Source organism: Sorex fumeus, unplaced genomic scaffold, assembly GCF_029834395.1.
Source record: "Sorex fumeus unplaced genomic scaffold, SorFum_2.1 ptg000035l, whole genome shotgun sequence".
In the NCBI taxonomy this organism is placed as follows: Eukaryota; Metazoa; Chordata; class Mammalia; order Eulipotyphla; family Soricidae; genus Sorex; species Sorex fumeus.
Genome location: NW_026606092.1, coordinates 30,805,558 through 30,825,615, shown reverse-complemented (window position 1 = coordinate 30,825,615; position 20,058 = coordinate 30,805,558). Strand labels below are relative to the sequence as shown.

General features: G+C 42.9%; 1 protein-coding gene across 16 annotated transcripts in view; it reads left to right on the top strand.

The window, feature by feature from the left end:
• The window catches only part of R3HDM1 (R3H domain containing 1), a 150,658-nt gene extending 137,866 nt beyond the window's left edge, over positions 1–12,792 (top strand). For 15 of the 16 annotated variants that reach the window (XM_056117721.1, XM_056117718.1, XM_056117717.1 and 12 more), the window contains 4 exons: positions 6,286–6,430; positions 9,394–9,476; positions 10,103–10,187; positions 11,456–12,792. In XM_056117721.1, coding sequence (XP_055973696.1) covers positions 6,286–6,430; positions 9,394–9,476; positions 10,103–10,187; positions 11,456–11,817 — 675 coding nt within the window. In that variant the 3' untranslated portion in view covers positions 11,818–12,792. Of the gene's footprint in view, positions 1–6,285; positions 6,431–7,721; positions 7,885–9,393; positions 9,477–10,102; positions 10,188–11,455 lie in introns of those variants that run through there. The other variant, XM_056117720.1, reaches the window with a different exon arrangement.
• The last annotated feature ends 7,266 nt before the right edge of the window (positions 12,793–20,058 follow it).

Sequence of the window (20,058 nt, the reverse complement as noted above, 5' to 3'; positions counted from 1 at the left end):
ATTGTTCATTGATTTGCTCACATGGGCACCAGTAACGTCTCCATTGTGAGACTTGTTGTTACTGTTTTTGGCATATTGAATGCACACCATGGGGAGCTTGCCAGGCTCTGCCATGTGGACGGGATACTCTCAGTAGCTTGCCGGGCTCTCCAAGAGGATCAAAGGAATTGAACCCAGGTCGGCAGCGTGCAAGGCAAATGCCCTACCCGCTGTGCTATTGCTTCAGCCCCTTTAAAACATGGTACAATTAAAAATTTATTCTTTGTAGAATTCTCTTTTTAATAATAGATCAAGAAAATCAAGAGCAGATGCCAAAAGTACTAACAGAAAGATTCATGAAAAACTTAAAATTAGTATAAAATTCGGGCAACTGTTGCTTCAAGCAGTTGACTGATGGTAACATCACCAATATTATTTGACTCTGTGTCATGCAGAAGCAAATGTATACAGCATCACCTTCAATGTACTCTTAAGATGCACTCTTAGCTGGATCTAATCAATCCTCTTAGTCTAGCTATTAACTTATAAAAAATAGTGGAAAAAAAATAGTGGTACATTATAAAATTAAATATTTTGCTGGACAAATTTATCCCATTTCTTTTAAAAATAAATGACATATGAAAATGAAGGCTGATATATTGTGGATAAGAGACTCATTATAATAATCACACAGAGGGGGCTGGAGCGATAGCACAGTGGGTAGGGCATTTGCCTCGCACGCAGCTGACCTGGGTTCAATTCCCAGCATGCCATATGGTCCCCCGAGCACCGCCAGGAGTAATTGCTGAATGTAGAACCAGGAATAACCCCTGTGTGTCACTGCATGTGACCCAAAATGCAAAATAAATATGTTCTTCAAGTTTATAAAAAATAATAGTAAATAATCACACAGAGGGCTGGGAATGCGGCCACAATATAGCACTTGGTTTGCATGTGTGAAACCCAAGATTCAGCTCCCAGTACTGTCCCCAGAAATCTCATGGAACTCATGGGTATTCCTTTGGAAACTAAGAACTCAAAGGATGAGCAATAAGATGATTTTATGACATCATATATGTCAGTCTCCTGAGCACTGCCAGGCGTCACTCCTAAGTACAGAACCAGGAATAACCCCTGAACACTAGAAGATGTGATACAAACCCTGCTCCCCAAAAAGAAGATACAAATATGTTGATTATGTTAGTGCATTGACAGTGTTATTCTTTTTAAATAATTATCTGTTATATACAATATTTATATGAATTATTTGTTACATTAAATGTCTCTATATTTGAGATTAGATTTAAAATATTTGATGGGAGGTTCTGGAGAGATAGTCCAGAGGGTAGCGTCCTTGCCTTGTTTGCGTCCAACCATGGTTCAATCCGCAGCATCCCATATGGCCTGCCAAGTACCACCAGGGGTAATTCCTGAGTGCAGAGCCAGGAGTAACCCCTGAGCATCTCAGGTGTGACCCAAAACCTAAAAGACTTTTAAGTAAAATACTTGATGGAATACCTCCTAAATATATATAGACCAAATATGTCCAAAACACAGGATCAGGTTTGAAAGCTTTTGTCAAAAATTAATTAAGAAATGATTAATCCTTCATAGAGTAAATTAAGAATAAGTGCTTACTGATATAAGTGAATAAATTAAGGAGAAAGTGGAGTATAAGTGGATTAGCAATTATAGAAGGCATGATAGGATTAGAAAGTCGCTGCCTGGAAACTACCAGATAAGGGTCATCCTCTAGGAAAGAGGATTCTGGAAAGATGGACAGTGAAAAGCACCAGTAATCTGCCCGCCCACGTAGAAATAATTACACTAACAAAAATCTGACAGATTTAACTATTTTGAAACTCCAGACCAGACCAGAGATTCTTAAACTTTCCACTCCCAATCCTATTATGCTCAAGAAAGAGATTGACTTTAAAACAAATTTTTAAGGGGCTGAAGTGATAGGACAGGCGGGTAAGATTTTTCACAGTTCCACATCCCATCACACAATCCTATATAGACTCGAAACCCATAATTTAAGAAACTAGGCTCAGGACCAGAGATGGCTCAGAAGACACATGCATTACATGCAGGAGGCCTGGGTTTGATTCCTGGGCACCACATGTTTCCACAAGTACCACAGCAGGAGTAGGCCTGGTGTCACCCCAAAGCAAAAGCTGTGGTCTGGACTTGTGTTTCACAATGGAGGCCAAGTGGCACCCTGCGTGCACCCCACAGGCAAGTCATTTATAGGAGAGAATATGTATGACACAGGACCAGAGGACCAGCCGGTGTGAAGGGGTAGGGGCCACCTTTGAGATCTAGGATATGCCTCCAGTAGTAGCCTGGGCAGGCCCAGCACTGGATGGCATGCAGTCAGTGTTGGGAGTGGACACTCTCCATAATTAAGTAACTTAATTAACTCCTTGGATAGTCATATATCCCGTTTATTTTCTGAATAAATGAGGAAAGTTGCAGAGGACTGTGCATACCCACGGAAAGGCAGAGGCCCAGTAAAAGCCAGAAAAGATGTTCCAGGGGCTGGAGCGATAGTACAGCATGTAGGGCGTTTGCCTCGTACACAGCCGACCCAGGCTCGTTCCTCAGCATCTCATATGGTCCCCTAAGCACCACCAGGCGTAATTGCTGAGTGCAAATCCAGGAGTGTAACCCCTGAGCATCGCTAATTGTGACCCAAAAGAAAAAAAAAAAAAGGTGTTCCAGTTATACTTAAGCTGAAACAAAGATACCCATAAGCAAGACAATTTTAGGGCCGGAGCGATAGCACAGCGGGTAGGGCGTTCGCCTTACAAGCGGCCAACATGGCCAACCCGAGTTCGATTCCTCCGCCCCTCTCGGAGAGCCCGGCAAGCTACCGAGAGTATTCGATATGCCAGACACAGTAACAACAAAGTCTCCAATGGAGACGTTACTGGGCCCACTCGAGCAAATCGACGATCAACGGGAGGGCCTTTACCTTTTTTTTACCTTTTTATAATTTTATTTATTGAATCACCATGAGAGCAGTTACAAAGCTTTCGGGTTTAAGTCTCAGTCATACAATGAAATACCCGTACCTTCACCAGTGCCTATTCTCCACCACCAAAAACCCCAGTATACCCCCATCCCAGACCCTCCCCCTACCTGTGGGGCAGATGATTTCCTCATTACTCTGTCTCTACTTCGATCACATTCAATATTTTGACACCAGACACAACATTATTATTTGGGATTTTACCCCAACACTTAGATCTGCTGAAAAGGCAACAGTAGACAATTTGTTTTCTATTGCTGGTTATGAATAACATACGATGTGACTGCAGTAGTGGCCTCTCAATTTTGAAATTCCGAAATTTTAACAATTAAATCTGTAAGGATTTCTGTCAAAACCTCCTGATGGATTCCGAGGTTTGTTCCTGAGTCTCTGGGATCATGGCCGTTAAGTAGCTTGATCAGGAGCCAGAGAGGCCATTCGTGGGCGGTGACTCTGGATCTCGTTGGGATGGGGAGAAAGAGTCGGCTCCACCCCCGTGTGGTGAGGCCCCATGTGTCTCGTCACTGTGGGCCCAAACCTGACTGTCTGGAGGATGATGGCCACCGGGCCTCCAGGGGAAACAGACCAAGGCACTAAACCTGTTCCCACCTGGGGTGGCTCAGCGCCAGTAACCTACTGCAGGGACAGGTTGCATTTCTGCCAAAAATCATTGGGTTTCAAGATTTGTTTCTGAGTCTCTGGGATCATGGCCACTAAGCAGTCCTATCAGGCACCAGAGAGGCCATGCCTCCAATTACATAGGTGAGCCGGAGGTGGTTTGTGGGTGTGTCTCCCACATAGCTAACTTTTGGCCGTTTACTTTCTTGGTAAACTTTGTCCCAAGTTTTTGGGGTCTGACCAAAGGCATAGCTACAGTTTTGGGTGAAAGTCTGAAGGTGCCATCAGACTGCTGATGCACTCGCCTCACAGGTACAGATTGACCTTCTGGCGGCACCATACCCCCCAGCAAAACAATTTTTTAAAAAAATTTTAATATCAAAGAGGGTGATAACCTGGTCTTCATAGTTAATTACATTGTCAGATTCAGATGCCAGTCTTCCACATAATAAGTCTCCTATTTTTGTTTTATTTATTGGTTTACTTTTTTTGTTTTTCAGTTTTGTTTTGGCTTATTTCACTTTAGTTTTTATGCTGTACCCAGCATTTCTCCAGAGACCATGTGGTACAAGAGTAAGGAAAAGCCCAGATCTTCAGGGTACATTTAGTCAAGAAAAAGAAACAAAAATGTCCTCGTACAGGAGGTAAGGCACTTGCTTTGCATCTGCCTGTCCCATCCCAGGTTTGAATCCCTGACATCACCTACAGTCTCTCAGGCAGTAATAGAAGTGATCCCTGAGCACAGACAAATGTGATAGCCATTGAAAAAGAAAAATTACTATAATCTATTTGCAGATGATGTGATTTTCCCAAAAGATATTTATAAATAGGAAGGGGGGGAAATGTTGAATTAACCATGGAGCAACCTAGCAAACACCACCTGAATCGAACAAACCTTATCCTGATGGCAAGTGGATATCATGTTCCTTCTCATATAGCATCACTTCTCTGATATTCCTTTATCAAGTGCCTAACATGAACCTCGATTGGAAGCAACAGGCAAACCCAAATTGAAGAACATTCTGCAAAAGAACATCAAATTTTTCAGAAATGTCGTCATGAAAGAGAAGAATATCTGAGGCTGTCTTGCATATTAAAGAGACATGCCAACAAAATGTAGTACTTGGTTTTGGGTTGAATTCTGAACTAGAAGGGACTTTTTTTTTCTATTAAGGACTTTAGTAGGAAAGCCATCAAAATTTGAATGAATTCCAATTTTTCAAATGTTCTTAATTACATCAGGCACAATATTGTCTGATTTTGATGCGTTTTATTTATACAAGGAAATGTCTTTTAGGGAAAAAAAATACCTTCTACAGGGTAAAGGGTATCCAGAGCAACTAATTCCCAAATAATGTAGAAAAATAATAACTATGCAGAAGGAGTCACGGTCACGGTCCTCCCGCAGTTCATCAATTTGCTTGAGCGGGCCCAGTAACATCTCCATCATGAGACTTGTTATTACTGTGTTTGGCATATCGAATACGTCACGGGGAGCTTGCCAGGCTCTGCCGTGCAGGCGAGATACTCTCGGTAGCTTGCCAGGCTCTCCGAGAGGGGCGGAGGAATCGAACTCGGGTTGGCCATGTTGGCCGCTTGTAAGGCAAACGCCCTACCGCTGTGCTATCACTCCAGCCCCATACAGAAAGGGGTAAACCAAATTTGGTAAAATGTTGGCATTCAGGGAAGGGGCAGAGAGATAACTCAAAAGGGCTGTAGCACATGCTTTACATTCAAGGAGGCTCAGGTTCAATCCCCAGCATTGCCCGATTCCCCAGGCAACACCAGGAATAACCCCTGAGTGCAGAGCCAGGAATGGTATTCCCTGGCATGGTCAGGCATGGTCCCCTTTGAAAATAGTTGACATTTGGGAAATACAAAAAATGTTTGTACTATATGCAGCTGGGGTGTGTGTGTGTGTGTGTGTGTGTGTGTGTGTGTGTGTGTGTGTGTGTGTTTTCTTTTTGGGTCACAACCAGCGATGCTCAGGGGTTACTCCTGGCTTTGCACTCAAAAATTAGTCTTGGCAGTACTTGGGGAACCATACAGAATGCTGGGGATAGAACCCGGGTTGGCCTCGTGCAAGGCAAACGCCCTACCCGCTGTACTATCACTCCAGCCCCTATGCAGCTGCTTTTTAAGAGTGAACTAGAACATTAAACGGTTAAGTGTGAAAAAAGAAAGGAATGGAGATTGTATTTTTTCAGGGTGCAAAGACAAAATTTAAAAGTAGGATGCTGCAAAACTTTTTTTTAAAAACGTGTCTCTCATAGAGGCAGACTGATGGGTGTGAGGCATAGAAGGGGAAGCATTTGTGGAAAGAAATGGACACTGGTGAAGGGATTAAGTGATAAAACATCGTATGACTGAAACCCAGACATGAGTGACCTTGTAATTTCATGGTGACTAAATTAAATAAATAAATAAAGCAAGATGCCTAGTCTATTCCTTTTAGGTGAATTAATATATTGCATAGAAAGAATTTATTATCATTGTTTTTGGGGGGAGTTAAACATTTTATATTTCTATTGTCTTTGAATTTTTTATAACAAATACATACTGCAGTAATGCAACAGGTACATATTTTTAATCAGAATAAAAATTGTTGTTCAAAGAAAGTTCTTTGCTCACCCATTTTCTTCATGTAATTACAGCACAGCCCTCAACTCAGTAGTCCCATTATTTCACCAGCTCAGTCGCCAGCACCAGCCCAGCTTTCCACCCTGAAAACTGCACGTCCCTCTGGACCACCGCTCTCCATCATGTCCCAATTTTCTAGACCTTTTGTCCCTAGTCAAGGTAAGACTGTAAAATTGGTCGTAGAAAATGTTACGATTTCCCAATCATTTTATGATCTATCTTGGTAACACCAGTTTTTAGAAGATGTTATCCTCTTCAAACCTTTACCGAGCTCTATTTGATTATTACCATATGATCTTGTAACTTAATATTTCCTCCATGATTTACTAATTACTTGCATTTAGTAATCATTTACTTGATAACATTTAAATGGTTTTAATTTATTTCAAAACTTCATATTGTGTTCTGTGCATCCTATATTCTTTTGGTTTCTGCTTGTTTGTTTTTGGGACCATACCCGGTGATACTCTGGAGTTACTCCAGGTTCTGTACTCAGGAATTACTCCTGTCAGTGCACAAGGGACCATGTGGGATGCTGGGGATCATTACCCCAGTAAGCTACATGCAAAGCAAATGTCCTATCTACTGTGCTATTTCTCCAGCTCCATTGTTCTATATTCTATATAAGAGTAATGCATATATCAAGAAATTATTCAAGGGACAAAGGGTATAGCTCAGTGGTAGAGTACTTGCTTAAATGTATGAGCTCAGCTCTGGTATCCGTCAACACTGCCAAACAAAATAAAACCTTTATTCATGGGACCAGGCCTGTAAGGATTAGATTGCCATCTCCATATACAGTGCATCCATCTAAAATTATTAAATAATTTTAAAGAACCATGAAGGAGCCAGGAAGATTGTCAGAGGACTGGAGCACATGCTTTGCATGTGAGAGCCCAGGTTTGAGTCTCAACACTGACCCAGGTGTGGCCTCTGAGCACCGACAGATTCTCTCATCACGGTTCATCATGGTCCTCCCGTTGTTCATCGATTTGCTCAAGCGGGCCCAGTATTGTCTCCATTTTTGAGACTTGTTGTTAGTGTGTTTGGCGTATCGAATACGTCACGGGTAGCTTGCCAGGCTCAGGCGTACGGGTGAGATACAACTCTCGGTAGCTTGCCAGGCTCTCCGAGAGGGGCAGAGGAATCAAACTCGGGTCGGCCATGTTGGCCACTTGTAAGGTAAACACCCTACTGCTGTTCTATCGCTCCAACCCACCGACAGATATGTCCCCCAAGTGAACAAGAATTATTGAAGCCAGAGCCATAGTACAGTGAGTAGGACACTTTCCTTGCATCAGCTGACCTGGGACCAATTCCTGGTATTCCATATGGTCCCCCAAGCCTGCTGGTTAAAACTGACAGTTTGGAATTAATCACATACAGTTCAGCAATTCAACTCCTAGATATATACTGTTTTTCCACTTTTGTTTTTGTTATGTGATCCCAGGGATTAAATCCATTTCTCCCATATACAAAAGAAATACTCCACCTCTACTGTTACATCCCCAGCCTCCTGTATTTAAGAGACATAAAAATATGTCCCTAAAGAGTTGGAGATGAACATTTATAACAAGCTAATATTATTATAATGCTCAAACTGGACATGACCCAAATATTCACCAACAGAAGAATGAATAAACACTAGTATTTTTTTTTCCTTTTTTATGTAGGAGTGCTGCTGTTTATTCAGCCATTGATTAAGCTGATCAAATTGGACATGAACTCCACATTACTTTTTTTTTTTTCAATTGAATCACAATAAAACACAGTTACAAAGCTTTCATGGTAGTATTTCTTACAAGGATATGCTACTCACTAAAAATGAATAAAACAAACTATTGATACATAATTATAGAAGAATCTCATTATTTTAAGCAAGAAACAAGCCAGATGCAAAAAGAAGATATATGCTTCTAATAATATGAAATTTAAATATAGGTAAATTATCTTATGATGTTAAAAATCTGAGAGTTATGGGGAGTGGGATAAGGAATTGACTAGAAAGAAGTTTGAAAGGTAAAAGCATTTGCCTTGCACCTGGCCAACGTGGGTTCAATCCCCAGCACCACACAGGATTCTCCAAGAACCACCAATAGTAATCCCTAAGGACAGAGCCAGTATTAAACCCTGAGCACAACCAGGTGTGACCCCCAAAAAAGCAAACTTGAAGGTATTTTTTAAGGAATGGATATGATTATTATCTCTGAGATCACAATTTGGCTTTTTTTAATTTTGAGTCACATACAGCTGTGCTGAGGTCTTACTGTGAGTTCTTTATTCAGAGTCACTCATTTTTGTAACTAAATAAAACTTTTAAATTAATATCTTAATATATGTAATTGCATATGTATACAAACTTATAGAAGCTGATTGTGGCAACAGAGTAATAGTACAGCTGGTAGGGCACTTGCCTTGCATGCAGCCAACTCAGGTTCCACCCCTATGTGGTTCCCAGCCCACAAGGAGCGATTCCTAGGACTAAGCCCTGAGCAAGCACTGTTGAGTGTGGCCCAAAAAAAGAAAAGAAAAATTAAAGAGCCAACTGTGTTTTTGTGGAGATAGATAATTCAGTGTTTACTCAGTGTCTTGTCATTCTCCTGAAATACAAATTGTTTCAATTTTTAATTCTTATTGAGCATAGAAAATGTGGATTTTAGCATTATAAGAGAGTCGAATGGATTCTCTGTTTATTATGGTGAACTTCAAATGAAAATGTTAAAGTATAAAGAGAAATTTCTCTCCGTGCTAACCCTTCTACCCAGTTTGCATAATATTAACCTTCTTCATAACCACTGCTGTAGAGGTTTCTTTTAGTTTTTAAATGACATGTAGAAACTTGTATGTTCTTTTAAAAAAATATGTCAAGGTCTGGAGAGAGAGTTCAATGGGCTGAGTGCATGCTTTGCATGTAGAAAGCCCAGATTTGTTCCGCCAAGCGCCTCTTGGTCGGAGAGACCACCAGCCACGGAGCCAGGAGTAACCCCCAGTTACATTTTGGGTGTGGCTAAAAGACAAACTTTTTTTTTTTAAGTCTGCCAAATGTTTTCTCAGCTCCTCCAAATTGTTTTGAATAACTGAGTGGGGGAAGAAGATATAAAATGTTTTTCATTGATTTTTAGGAGATACCAGATATCCGTTACTTGGCCAACCACTGCAGTACAACTCCCCTGCTGTTCTGCATGGACACATTCCGGCCCAACAGGTATGAAGGCAGCTGGGCTTTGTTGGCAGAACTTCTCACTTCTGCTGGGAGGTGGGGGGACCAGCCACCTGGTGGTGGTGCATAAGGGAGAACTCTGTGCCTCAGCCACCTGGTGGTTTCTTGGTCATGCACTGACACCCTCAAGAGTGGAACTAAGGAGGGGTCAGAGCAGTAGTACAGTGGGCAGGGCACGTGCCTTGTGCGCAGCCATCCCAAGTTTAATCCTCAGCACCCCATGTGGTCCCCCAAGCTCACAGGGTGTGATCCCTGAGCACAGAGACAGGATTAAGTCCTGAACACCGCCAAATGTGGCCCAACAACAAAGAAAGAGCAGAATAACAAAATAAAAAGTAGTGTGATGCTTGGCTGAGCAGCAGTTCTCAAGTTTATCAAAGGTGGGTGGTGACTGGCGTAATGAAGACCAGCAAGGGACTGGTCATAGTGAGAGACACAAGTGTCGTCGCCACAGAGCAGAATTCACAAGGCATTAGATTAGAGGGGTTTTGGGGTTTTGTTTTTTTTTTTTAATGATGAAATGCAAAATTTGGAGTGTATTTAGGTAGTAAATGTTTACACATCACAAACCCATTTTCAGCATTTTTAACCCTATTTCTCATGTTTTTCAGGGTCAGTCAGGCAACAGGCATGGAAACCGTGGAAGGAAACAGGCTAAAAAAGCTGCATCCACTGACCTTGGTGCAGGAGAAGCAGGTAAGAGGCAACTATATAGGGCTCTACAGAAGTCTTTAAAAACATACCACACCCAGCTAGAGAAAGAGCTCGCTGAGCTGGAGTACGTGCTTTGCGTGCACAATAATTAATTAAATGCAACACCAAAGACAGTGATGGGGGGTGGGGGTGCATATAGCTCATCGGGAGAGCACTTAACACATATACACACCACCACCACCCAAAAATGACTAATCCTCTTCCCAGAGTCCTGCAAAATGTCATAGAAAATTATTGTGCTATATAAGGGATTCTTGGATATGTTCTTTTAATGTGAAAGAAGGTGATTTATAGGAGGAGTTAAAGGAGCTAGTTTTAAAAAATGGTGTATGGTGGGACAGATAAACTGCTCCATAGCTGGAAGCCTGCCTCATGAGCAAAGGGGGGAAGGCAGCTGGAATAGAGAAGGGATTGCTAAGGAAAAGACGGCTGGAGGAATCGGTTGGGATGGGAGATGTGTGCTGAAAGTAGATGAAGGACCAAACATGGGTTTGTATTGCAAACCATAATACCCAAAAGTAGAGAGAGATTATGGGGAATCATATCTGCCATGGAGACAGAGGGAGGGTGGGAAAGGGGGTGTATACTGGGGATACTGGTGGTGGGGAATGTGCACTGGTGGAGGGATGGGTGTTTGATCATTGTGTGATTGTAACCCAAACAGGAAAGCTTATAACTATCTCATGGTGCTTCAATAAAATTTAAAAAATAATAATAATAAATAAGTAAATAATGGTGTATGAGCAGAACATATAGAGAGTTAAATTCTTTATCACTGTATTTGTTATGAAAGGAGGTATTCCTTACACCGATATTGAGGTAGTCTGAATGAAAAAACACATTGCCTTTTCATAGTAAAGTGCTTTCAAGTCTGTGCTTAAACTTGATACTCAGCAGACTTGAGAGGTTAGAGCGAATGCTTTTATGTATATTTTCAATGAAAGCCTGAAATTTAAGAAAACTCTTTGCCTAGGGTCAGATATTTAATCTAGAGAAACTACTATATTAAGCTCAGTAGTTTTTGGGTGGCCAGTTTTCAATGAAGACTGAAATGGATAGTTTAACACCATTAGTCGTATGCCTCCTGTCGAAGGAATAAGTAGGAATGATTTAAACGATGGTCAGTTATAATTTTAATTATGATTTTGTGGACTTGAGGATTTTCAGAACATGCTCATTTCCTATATTACCTTTGAGTCTTCGTTCTTTCTTCCCACCTTTTTGATAGCAGCACTCCTTTTCCATTTTAGGTGTTGGGAAGGTTTTGGAAATTACTGAACTACCAGATGGAATAACTCGCATGGAAGCTGAGAAGCTTTTTGGAGAACTCTTTAAAATTGGCGCCAAGATCCGGTGGCTTCGGGACCCCCAGCCCCAGCCCCAGCTGCGTCGTCACCCCCTCTGCTGTGGCAGTGGCGACAACACTGTCAACCCTGATCGTTCTAAACCCAGTGACTTGGCCTCCACATACACCGTCTTAGCCACATTCCCCTCCATTTCAGCTGCACAGAATGCATTGAAGAAACAAATTCACTCAGTTAACAAGTTTAAGCTGAGAACAAGCAAGAAGCACTATGACTTTCACATTTTGGAAAGGGCAAGTTCTCAGTAGCAGAGCCACTTTGGACCTTTGACCTTTGTGATTCCCCTGTCCTCTCCCATCTTTAATTGGCTTGGCATATGGAGCTTCTGTTAATATGATAGAGACTCCTAGAATTGTGGACATAGCTTTTGAAGACAGGCCAGTGATCCAGCAAAGGGGGAAAAATACGCATTTCACCCCAGGTGACTGTAGGAATCCACATCGGAATGAAACAGAGTTAGCAGCTTTTTCTAAGGAAATGCTGTTCAAATGCCTCCTAACTTTTATAGTTACTTTGTTTTATATTTCTGAATTCTTGTATCAGATCCAAAGCTCTATTGTACAGCAAATTATTCTTCAAAATGATAACCACCAGTCGCAACCTGTATTTCTTTTTTGCAGCCAGCACAGTGTGATCCAACATAGAATTAGGGGGGAAAAAAGAATGCAGGGTGGAATGACCAAGTCAAAACCATATAATATAACTTTTGGCGGGTGACCAAGAACAGCCCACAAATAGATTACTCTTCCCATATATCTCTAAACACACAATTTCCAGAAAATACAGAATTCCCTTAGGGTCCTTTCCTTATTCATTCAGGTAGTATGAACATTAAGTGTAAAGTAAATTATGTTCTTAACACCTCTTAATCAAACCACTTAGATTCAAAGGGACAAAAGAATCATTCTAGGCAAGAAAATATCTTCCACTATTTTTTTTAAATTTCTTTCCAGTAACTAACGCCACTTATTTGCATTCCCTTTCTTATGGATTTTGTTTTTATCACAGACGGAAATGCATTTGACAAGTGCTGGAAACTTCTTAAGTGGTTTAAAATTAGTTTTCATTGTTTGCAGCGGATCACTGGACATCAACGATTCATTGCATTTAGGAACAAGGAACCTTTTTTTTTTTTTCAATTTTTGTGTAATTCCAAGGCTGTACAATGTGTGCTGATGCAAGCCTTTTTCAGTTCAAGAGAATAAATGTTTACAAATATAGAACCACTTTGTCTTCTGTAAATTAAAAACGCCTTTTGAAATGACTTGGTATTGAAGACTTAACCTGTTTTAAAGGTCTCCACTGGAGACTTAAGATGAAAGACAGTAAAACCTTCATTATACAGAAATGTCCTACAAAACTTCCCTCTTCGTATGGGAGTGATTCCTATGAGTATAATTTCACAACTTTCATTCCTTCACAACTTCAGTACAATTAGCTATAGACAGTCTTGACACTGAACATGCAATGAGACCATTAAAAATTGGACATTATATTTGGACAAATAATGTGAGTCCTTAATATATCAAAGCAACCAACTGTCTATCTTAACTCATAGTCTTCTCTAGAAAACTTTCCCATTTGCTAGCTGAGCAAAGTCAGACTATTGGGAAATATGCAAGGGGGTGGGGTGTTTGGCCCTTGCAGCTTGCCTGCAACCCACCTTGCTTCCAACCCATACTAGGAATTTCCTTGCAGCCATAAAGCAACAGTTATATCAAACTTGGGCACAAATGTTCACTGACTCTTTGGCATCTACAAAGTCCCTCTCAGTCCCAGGGAATCCCCACAGCTGGTGCATCCCAGTTACTCTTAGGAACAAAAATTGGAGCTGGCAGGTCTGGGGGAGTGGGTCAGTCATAAAGTACATGCCTTACGTATTGAGGCCGTGTGTTCAGTCCTCAGCACCACATCCATCCCCCAAAAAATACAAGTGAGGATGAGGAGGAAATGCATACCCATCAGTAATCAGGTATCACACCTGGTATTCCGGGGACCATATTAGTGCTGGGGACTAATGGGTTGGGGACATGCAAGGCAAGTACCTTCCCTGCCGCACTAGCTCTCTGACCTGGATTTCATTTGTTTGTTTACTATAGAGGGTTAAAGATGGAGAGACAGGGGCTGGAGCGATAGCACAGCGGGTAGGGCATTTGCCTTGCACGCAGCCAACATGGCCAACACAGGTTCGATTCCCAGCATCCCATATGGTCCCCTGAGCACCGCCAGGAGCAGTTCCTGAGTGCATGAGCCAGGAGTAACCCCTGAGCATCGCCGGGTGTGACCCAAAAAGCAAAAAATAAAAAAAAAAAAAAAAATTAAAGATGGAGAGACAGGGCCAAGCTATAGTACAATGGGTAAGGTGCTTGCTTTTCATATAACCTACCCAGATTTGGTGCCTCCGAGCCTGCCGGGAGTGATCCCTGAGCACAGAGCCAGGAGTAGGTCCTAAACACTACCGTGTTGCCCAAATTTATTTTTTAAAACGGGGAGACCAGGAGAGCCAGCAGCCAGAATTATTGTTCAGTCAGCCATAGAGATGAAGACAAAGCACACACCATGGTTGTTTCCAAGTTTATTTTGTGTTTTTTTTTTCTGAAATAATTTTAAGTTCTATAATGGAAATACTGTTTTTGGGGTTTGGGGGTGTTGGGCGGAGGGGTTGTTTAATTTTTGGTTTTTATCCTGGGGCTGCCTGGCCGAGCCAGGTTCGATTCCTCCGCCCCTCTCGGAGAGCCTGGCAAGCTACTGAGAGTCATTCAATATGCCAAACACAGTAACAAGGAGTCTCACAATGGAGACATTACTGGACCCGCATTGAGCAAAACGATGAACAACAGAAGGACAGTGTTTGTTTGTTTGTATCCTGGGGCTATGCCCAGCGTTGCTCAGGCTTACTGCTAGCTCTGTGCTCCTAGATTGCTCCTGGCAGGGCTGGGCATATGTGGTGTCCGGGATTGACACAGGTCAGCCACCTGCAAGGAAAATTCTTAAATCTGCTGCACTATCCCTCTGGCCCAACATAAGGTTTTGTTTTAAAATGTTGATTTACCCTGTGGGAACTGAATACTGCCCTGAGAAAATGAGAAATCAGAGACAATCTTATTATTATGAAGTCCACTCAACATTTCCTGCCATTTATGGGAATACTAAGGAAATTCACACACAATTTCCACATTACACAAAGGCATTTATGAATCATTTATACCCAGACTTTATTTTTTTCCATTGTGGCTAAAGTAATATGGTTACAGTAGTGTTTGCTTGATACCACACGCATCTCACCACCACCAAAGTGCCCAAGACCCTCCTCTTGCGCATCCCTTCATTCCTCCAAGGGCAAAGGCTCGTCATGGTTCATCACTGTCTGTTCCCTTGTGTTGCTGCTTTATACACAACAAATGAATGAGATCATCAGGTATTTGTCCTTCCTCTGACTTACTCCACCAAACATGAGACCCTCTGGTTCCATCACAGTTGCAGCAGGTACTGACATTGTAAACCTTCCTCAAAAAGGTCAAAGATCAACTGTCCACCGCCTTGGCAGTAATCTTTCCTAGCATAGGTTTTTCCAGAATGTTGACTGTAATTAGGAACAGACTTTTTTTTTTTAAATTTTTATTCGTGAAACACCATGAGGTACAGTTGTAGACTTACAAATTTTTGTGTTGGGTTTCAGTTGTACAGTGATTGAGGACCCATCCCTCCACCAGTGCCCATTCCCCACCTCCAATGCTCCCAGCATCCCTCCGACCCCCCCACCCCCTCATCCCACCCCACCCCTGTGGCAGGGCATTCCCTTTTGTTCTGTCTCTCCTTTTGGGTGCTGTGGTTTGCAAAAGAGGCGCCAAGAGGCAATCATGCTCGGTCTACAGTCTACTTTCAGCATGCATCTCCCATCCTGGGAGGATCCTCACAACACCCTTTACTTGGTGCTCCCCTCTCTATTTGAGCTGCCTTCTCCCCCAGCATGTGCAACTGGCCTCCAAGCCATGGAGTGAACCTCCTGGTACTTATCTCAGCGATTCTTGGGTGTTAGTCTCCCAATTTGTTACTTTATATTCCCCAGATGAATGCAGTCTTTCTATGTCTGTCCCTGTCTTTCTGACTCATTTCACTTAGCATATCCTTTCTTGTGCCAATATTAGTAATTTGAGCAGCCTCCTCTCAAGTAATGAGATAAGTCACTTCATCACTTTCTGTGCACTTCTACTAGTTTATATACAACAAGCTGAGAATATAACAAAGTTTTTTAAGCCCTTCCTTAATCTAAAAAGACATTGGTTATATATTGTTTCTCTGTGTTTGAACCTAGAGTTCTGTGTTTGCGGTGGTGGCTACAGTCATTAAAAGCAATTAGCTTGTGCCTGGGGAAGTGGCTCAGTGGTAAAGCACAAGCCTTGCATGTGTGAAACCCTTAGTTCATTTCCCAGCACAGCTCCAGCTTTCTTTTTTTTTTTAATATTTTAATTGGATATCCGTGAGATAGACCATTACATAGCTGTTCATAATTGGGTTTCAGTCATACAATGACGTAGCACCCATCCTTCCACCAGTATACATTTCCCACCACCAGTGTCCCCTATTTCCCTGCCACCATCCCCCAACCTCCCTACCCTACCCCTGACCTCCCTCTATGAGAGGCACTTTCCTTCTTGCTCTCTCCTTTTCCTTTCATGCATTATGGTTTGCAATACAGGTGCTAATTGGTCGTGGTGTTTGTTAAGGGCATTCGGCATTTTTATCGTGACTGTAAGGCTGGAGTAGTTTTTCAGTTGAGCGGAAGCTTTGGGGTGTGGATGTGACTACTGAGGATTCCGGAAGTACAGGGAGTCGGGAGAAGGTAGCACATTCCGATCCCGAGAAAGCCTGGAGATTTCAGTCACAAAACCCGCATAACAAAATTTTCAGCAGAGCCTATCTTGATGAGGTCCATCCTGAAACATTGGAGTCAGACTGGGGATGTGAACAGCTCCACGTTTCTAAACATACCACCACCCCAATATAGCCAGAAAAATTTTAAATTAGTTGATAGCCTGGAGAGATAGTACAGAGGGTTAAGTAACTGCTTACCTGACATATGATCCACAAAAGGCTTGTCATCGGAGTTGACAACAATGTAGGGATCTAAACCTTCCTCACAGTGAAGAAATTGGACCCACGTAAGAAGGGACCTGAGTCCTTTATTGAGTGGAAACAGGTTCTGACAGGAGTCAAACCCACAAAGCCTAGGTGCTTTGAGAAAAGTCGAGTGGCCCATTTGCTGCTATCCCAAAGAGCAACTGGAAGTTGGGTGCTCCACATCATCAACAGGGGCTGGGGAAGCAATTCAAGTAGATATACCACATCCTATTGTGTGAAACTGAGTTCCATCCCCAGTTCCACATGTCTGCCCTTCCTCAGCACCGTTAGTGTGGCCCCTAAAACAACAACAACAACAAAAAAACATGAAGCCATAGCACACCTGGGAAGATACTTGCCTTGCATGCACCCAACCTGAGTTTGATCCCCAGCACACAAATGGTCCCCCTGAAGTGTCACTATGATTGTGAGCACTGCCAGGTGTGACCCCAAACAAACAAAAAGCACTTGTTGGGCCTGGAGCCATAGTACAGCAAGTAAGATGTTTGCCTTGCAAGTGGCTGAGCCAGGTTCAATCTGCAGCATTCCATATAGTCCCCCGAGCCCACCTGGAGTAAGCCCTGAACACTGCCAGGTGTGGCCTAAAACACCAAGGAAAAGAAAAACAGAAAAACACTTGTTAGCAATATTACACAAGCAACATGAAGAATCAGTGTAAGACTGCAGCTGGGACAGGTCTTTGTGAGGGTGTGTGAGTCCCCTAGAGGCAGCCCAAGATATGCCCAGCAGACAATGAGGTGTATGTCCAGTCTTTAAGGCAGAAGAAACTTCTGTCTTCTGCTGGTGCCCAGAGTGGCAGTATCGTAAAGGGGCTCTACACTGGCAGCTCAGTTCAGAGCTAGCCCCACACCACAGGGAATTCTCTAACTGATGCTGCAAGAGAACCAGAGACTCACATAACTCAGCCCATACCTTCATCAGCCTAAGAAATATAGTATTTCTTTTAGTATTTTCCCCTTTGGCAGCTAGGGTTCATTTTGGTTAAACTTCACCAGCAGGATAGTATAGCGCAGGATGCTTGCTTCACAGGCAGCTGACTTAGATTCAATCCCTGGCACTCCATACGGTCTCCTGAGCCCCACCAGGAGTGATCCCTGACTATACAGCCAGGTGTAAGCCCCAAGACTGTTAGGTCACTGTCATTATCACTGTCCTCCTGTTGTTCATCAATTTGCTCGTGTGGGCCCAGAAACATTGTGAGACTTGTTACTGTGTTTGACATATCCAATATATCACGGGTAGCTTGCCAGGCTTTGCCTTTTTTTTTGTTCTGTTTTTCTTTTTGGGGTTACACCCATCAATGCTCAGGGGTTACTCCTGGCTCTGCACTCAGGAATTACTCCAAGCAATGCTCAGGGAGATGATATGGGCTGCCGGGGATCAAACCCGGCTCAACCACTGCAAGGCAAGTGCCCTACCCCGCTGCACAACCCAACGGTGGTTTGGTTCTTTACCTGATAACCAAGCTGCTCTCTGCTGGACTGGAATTCCAAAGTGGCCTAACCTAAATGCCCTGGGTCTCAGATGTTTAAAGTCTAACTGACTGAGCACTGACTCTCAGCTGTAATGCTGCTGTTCTCATTTAGACACTTTCATTTTGGTTTGTTTCGGGCCCACACACGCAGCAATACTCTCCCAGCTTGGTGTCCAGGACTTGTTCCCAGTGGTTCACGGTGATTATGTGGTACCAAGGATCAGATCCAGGCTCCTGCATGCAAAGTCTGTACTCCAGCCTTTTGAGCTCTTGCCAGCTTAGTATTCTTGTCAGATTTCTCATCGTCAAGAAGGCCAGCCACACGTTCTAGGTGAAAAGGAAGCTCAGATAGAGAAGAGAGCACCAAATGAAGGGTGTTGTGAGGACCCTCCCAGGGTGGGAGAAGCATGTTAAAAGTAGTCTATAGACCAAACATGATTGCCACTCAATGCCTCTCTTGCAAAACACAGTACGCAAAAGAAGAGAGAGAGAGCAAGGGGGAATACCCTGCCACAGAGGCAGGATGGGACAGGGGGATGGGGGGTGGGGGGGGATGCTGGGACCCGTGGTGATGGATGACGGGCACTGGTGGAGGGATGGGCACTTGATCATTGTATAACTGAAACCCAAGCACAAAATTTGTAAGCCTATAACTGTACCTCATGGTGTTTCACTAATAAAAAAAAATTATAGAGTTAAAAAAAAAAAAGTAGTTCCATCCGTGTATCTCTCTCCAGCATATGTGTAGTCACCCAGACTTATGTATAGTCACCTTGCTGATCCCCAAATTTAATCAGATTATAATCAGGAGTTGCACTTTGATCACCTTGATCCACCCCCCTCCCCCGCCCCTCTACCCAACCTCACAACCCTGAAGCCAGTTTACTTGGTTTCTATAAATTCAAGGTGTCTTTGATTGCTCACAGAAGTAAAATCATGAAATATATTTGTCTTTCTCCAACTTTCTAAACTTAGCACAATACCCACAACTTGTTGTCCAGATTGTTGCAAATAGCAGAATTTCCTTCCTTTTTATTACTAGATGGTTAAAGTTCTCTTAAAGCCCAGCCTCGGAGTCCCAGAATGTAATTTCATGTATTCTACTGGTTAAAAATAAATTTTAAAAAACGTTGTATCAGAAATGTGATACAATGTTATTGGCAACAAGCATATATGAGACCTTGGGTTCAATTCCCAAGGCCACATCACCCCTCAAGTGGACAGCAGACAGCAGTGCCAAGAGTGACTCCTCCAAAAATAGTTGTAAGACAGAGGAAAATAAGCCCTTCTGTTGACAGGAGACAAACCTTTTGAGAGGAAGCAAAAAGGTATGAAAAACGGGGTTTCAATCACGTTTGGAAAGTTCCACAAGCACAGATGCCCCTTTGAGTCTACGTCCAACCCGAATCCTGTAGTTGAACTACCGAAATGATCTTCCTAGTCAGTCTCCTGGGTTTCATGGTTCCCACAGGCCAGAAGGTCGGGTTGTAGCTCAGCAGTAAAGCTCTTACATAAAATAGAACAGTCAAGTAGAGAGGCTGGAGCAATAGCACAGCGGGTAGGGCGTTTGCCTTGCACGTGGCCAACTCGGGTTTGATTCCCAGCATCCCATATGGTCCCCTGAGCACCGCCAGGGGTAATTCCTGAGCGCAAAGCCAGGAGTAACCCCTGTGCATCACCAGGTGTGACCCAAAAAGAAAAAAAAAAGTAGAACAGTAGAGTGAAAAGGAGGAGAAAAGCAGTCAATGCCTTGTCAACCCAGGTTCAATCCCCAGCACCTGATCTGATCCCCCAAGCTCAATTCAGTAGTGGTCCCTGAGGGCAAAGCCAACACCACCAGGTGTGGCCCAAACACCAAAAAAATAAAATAAAA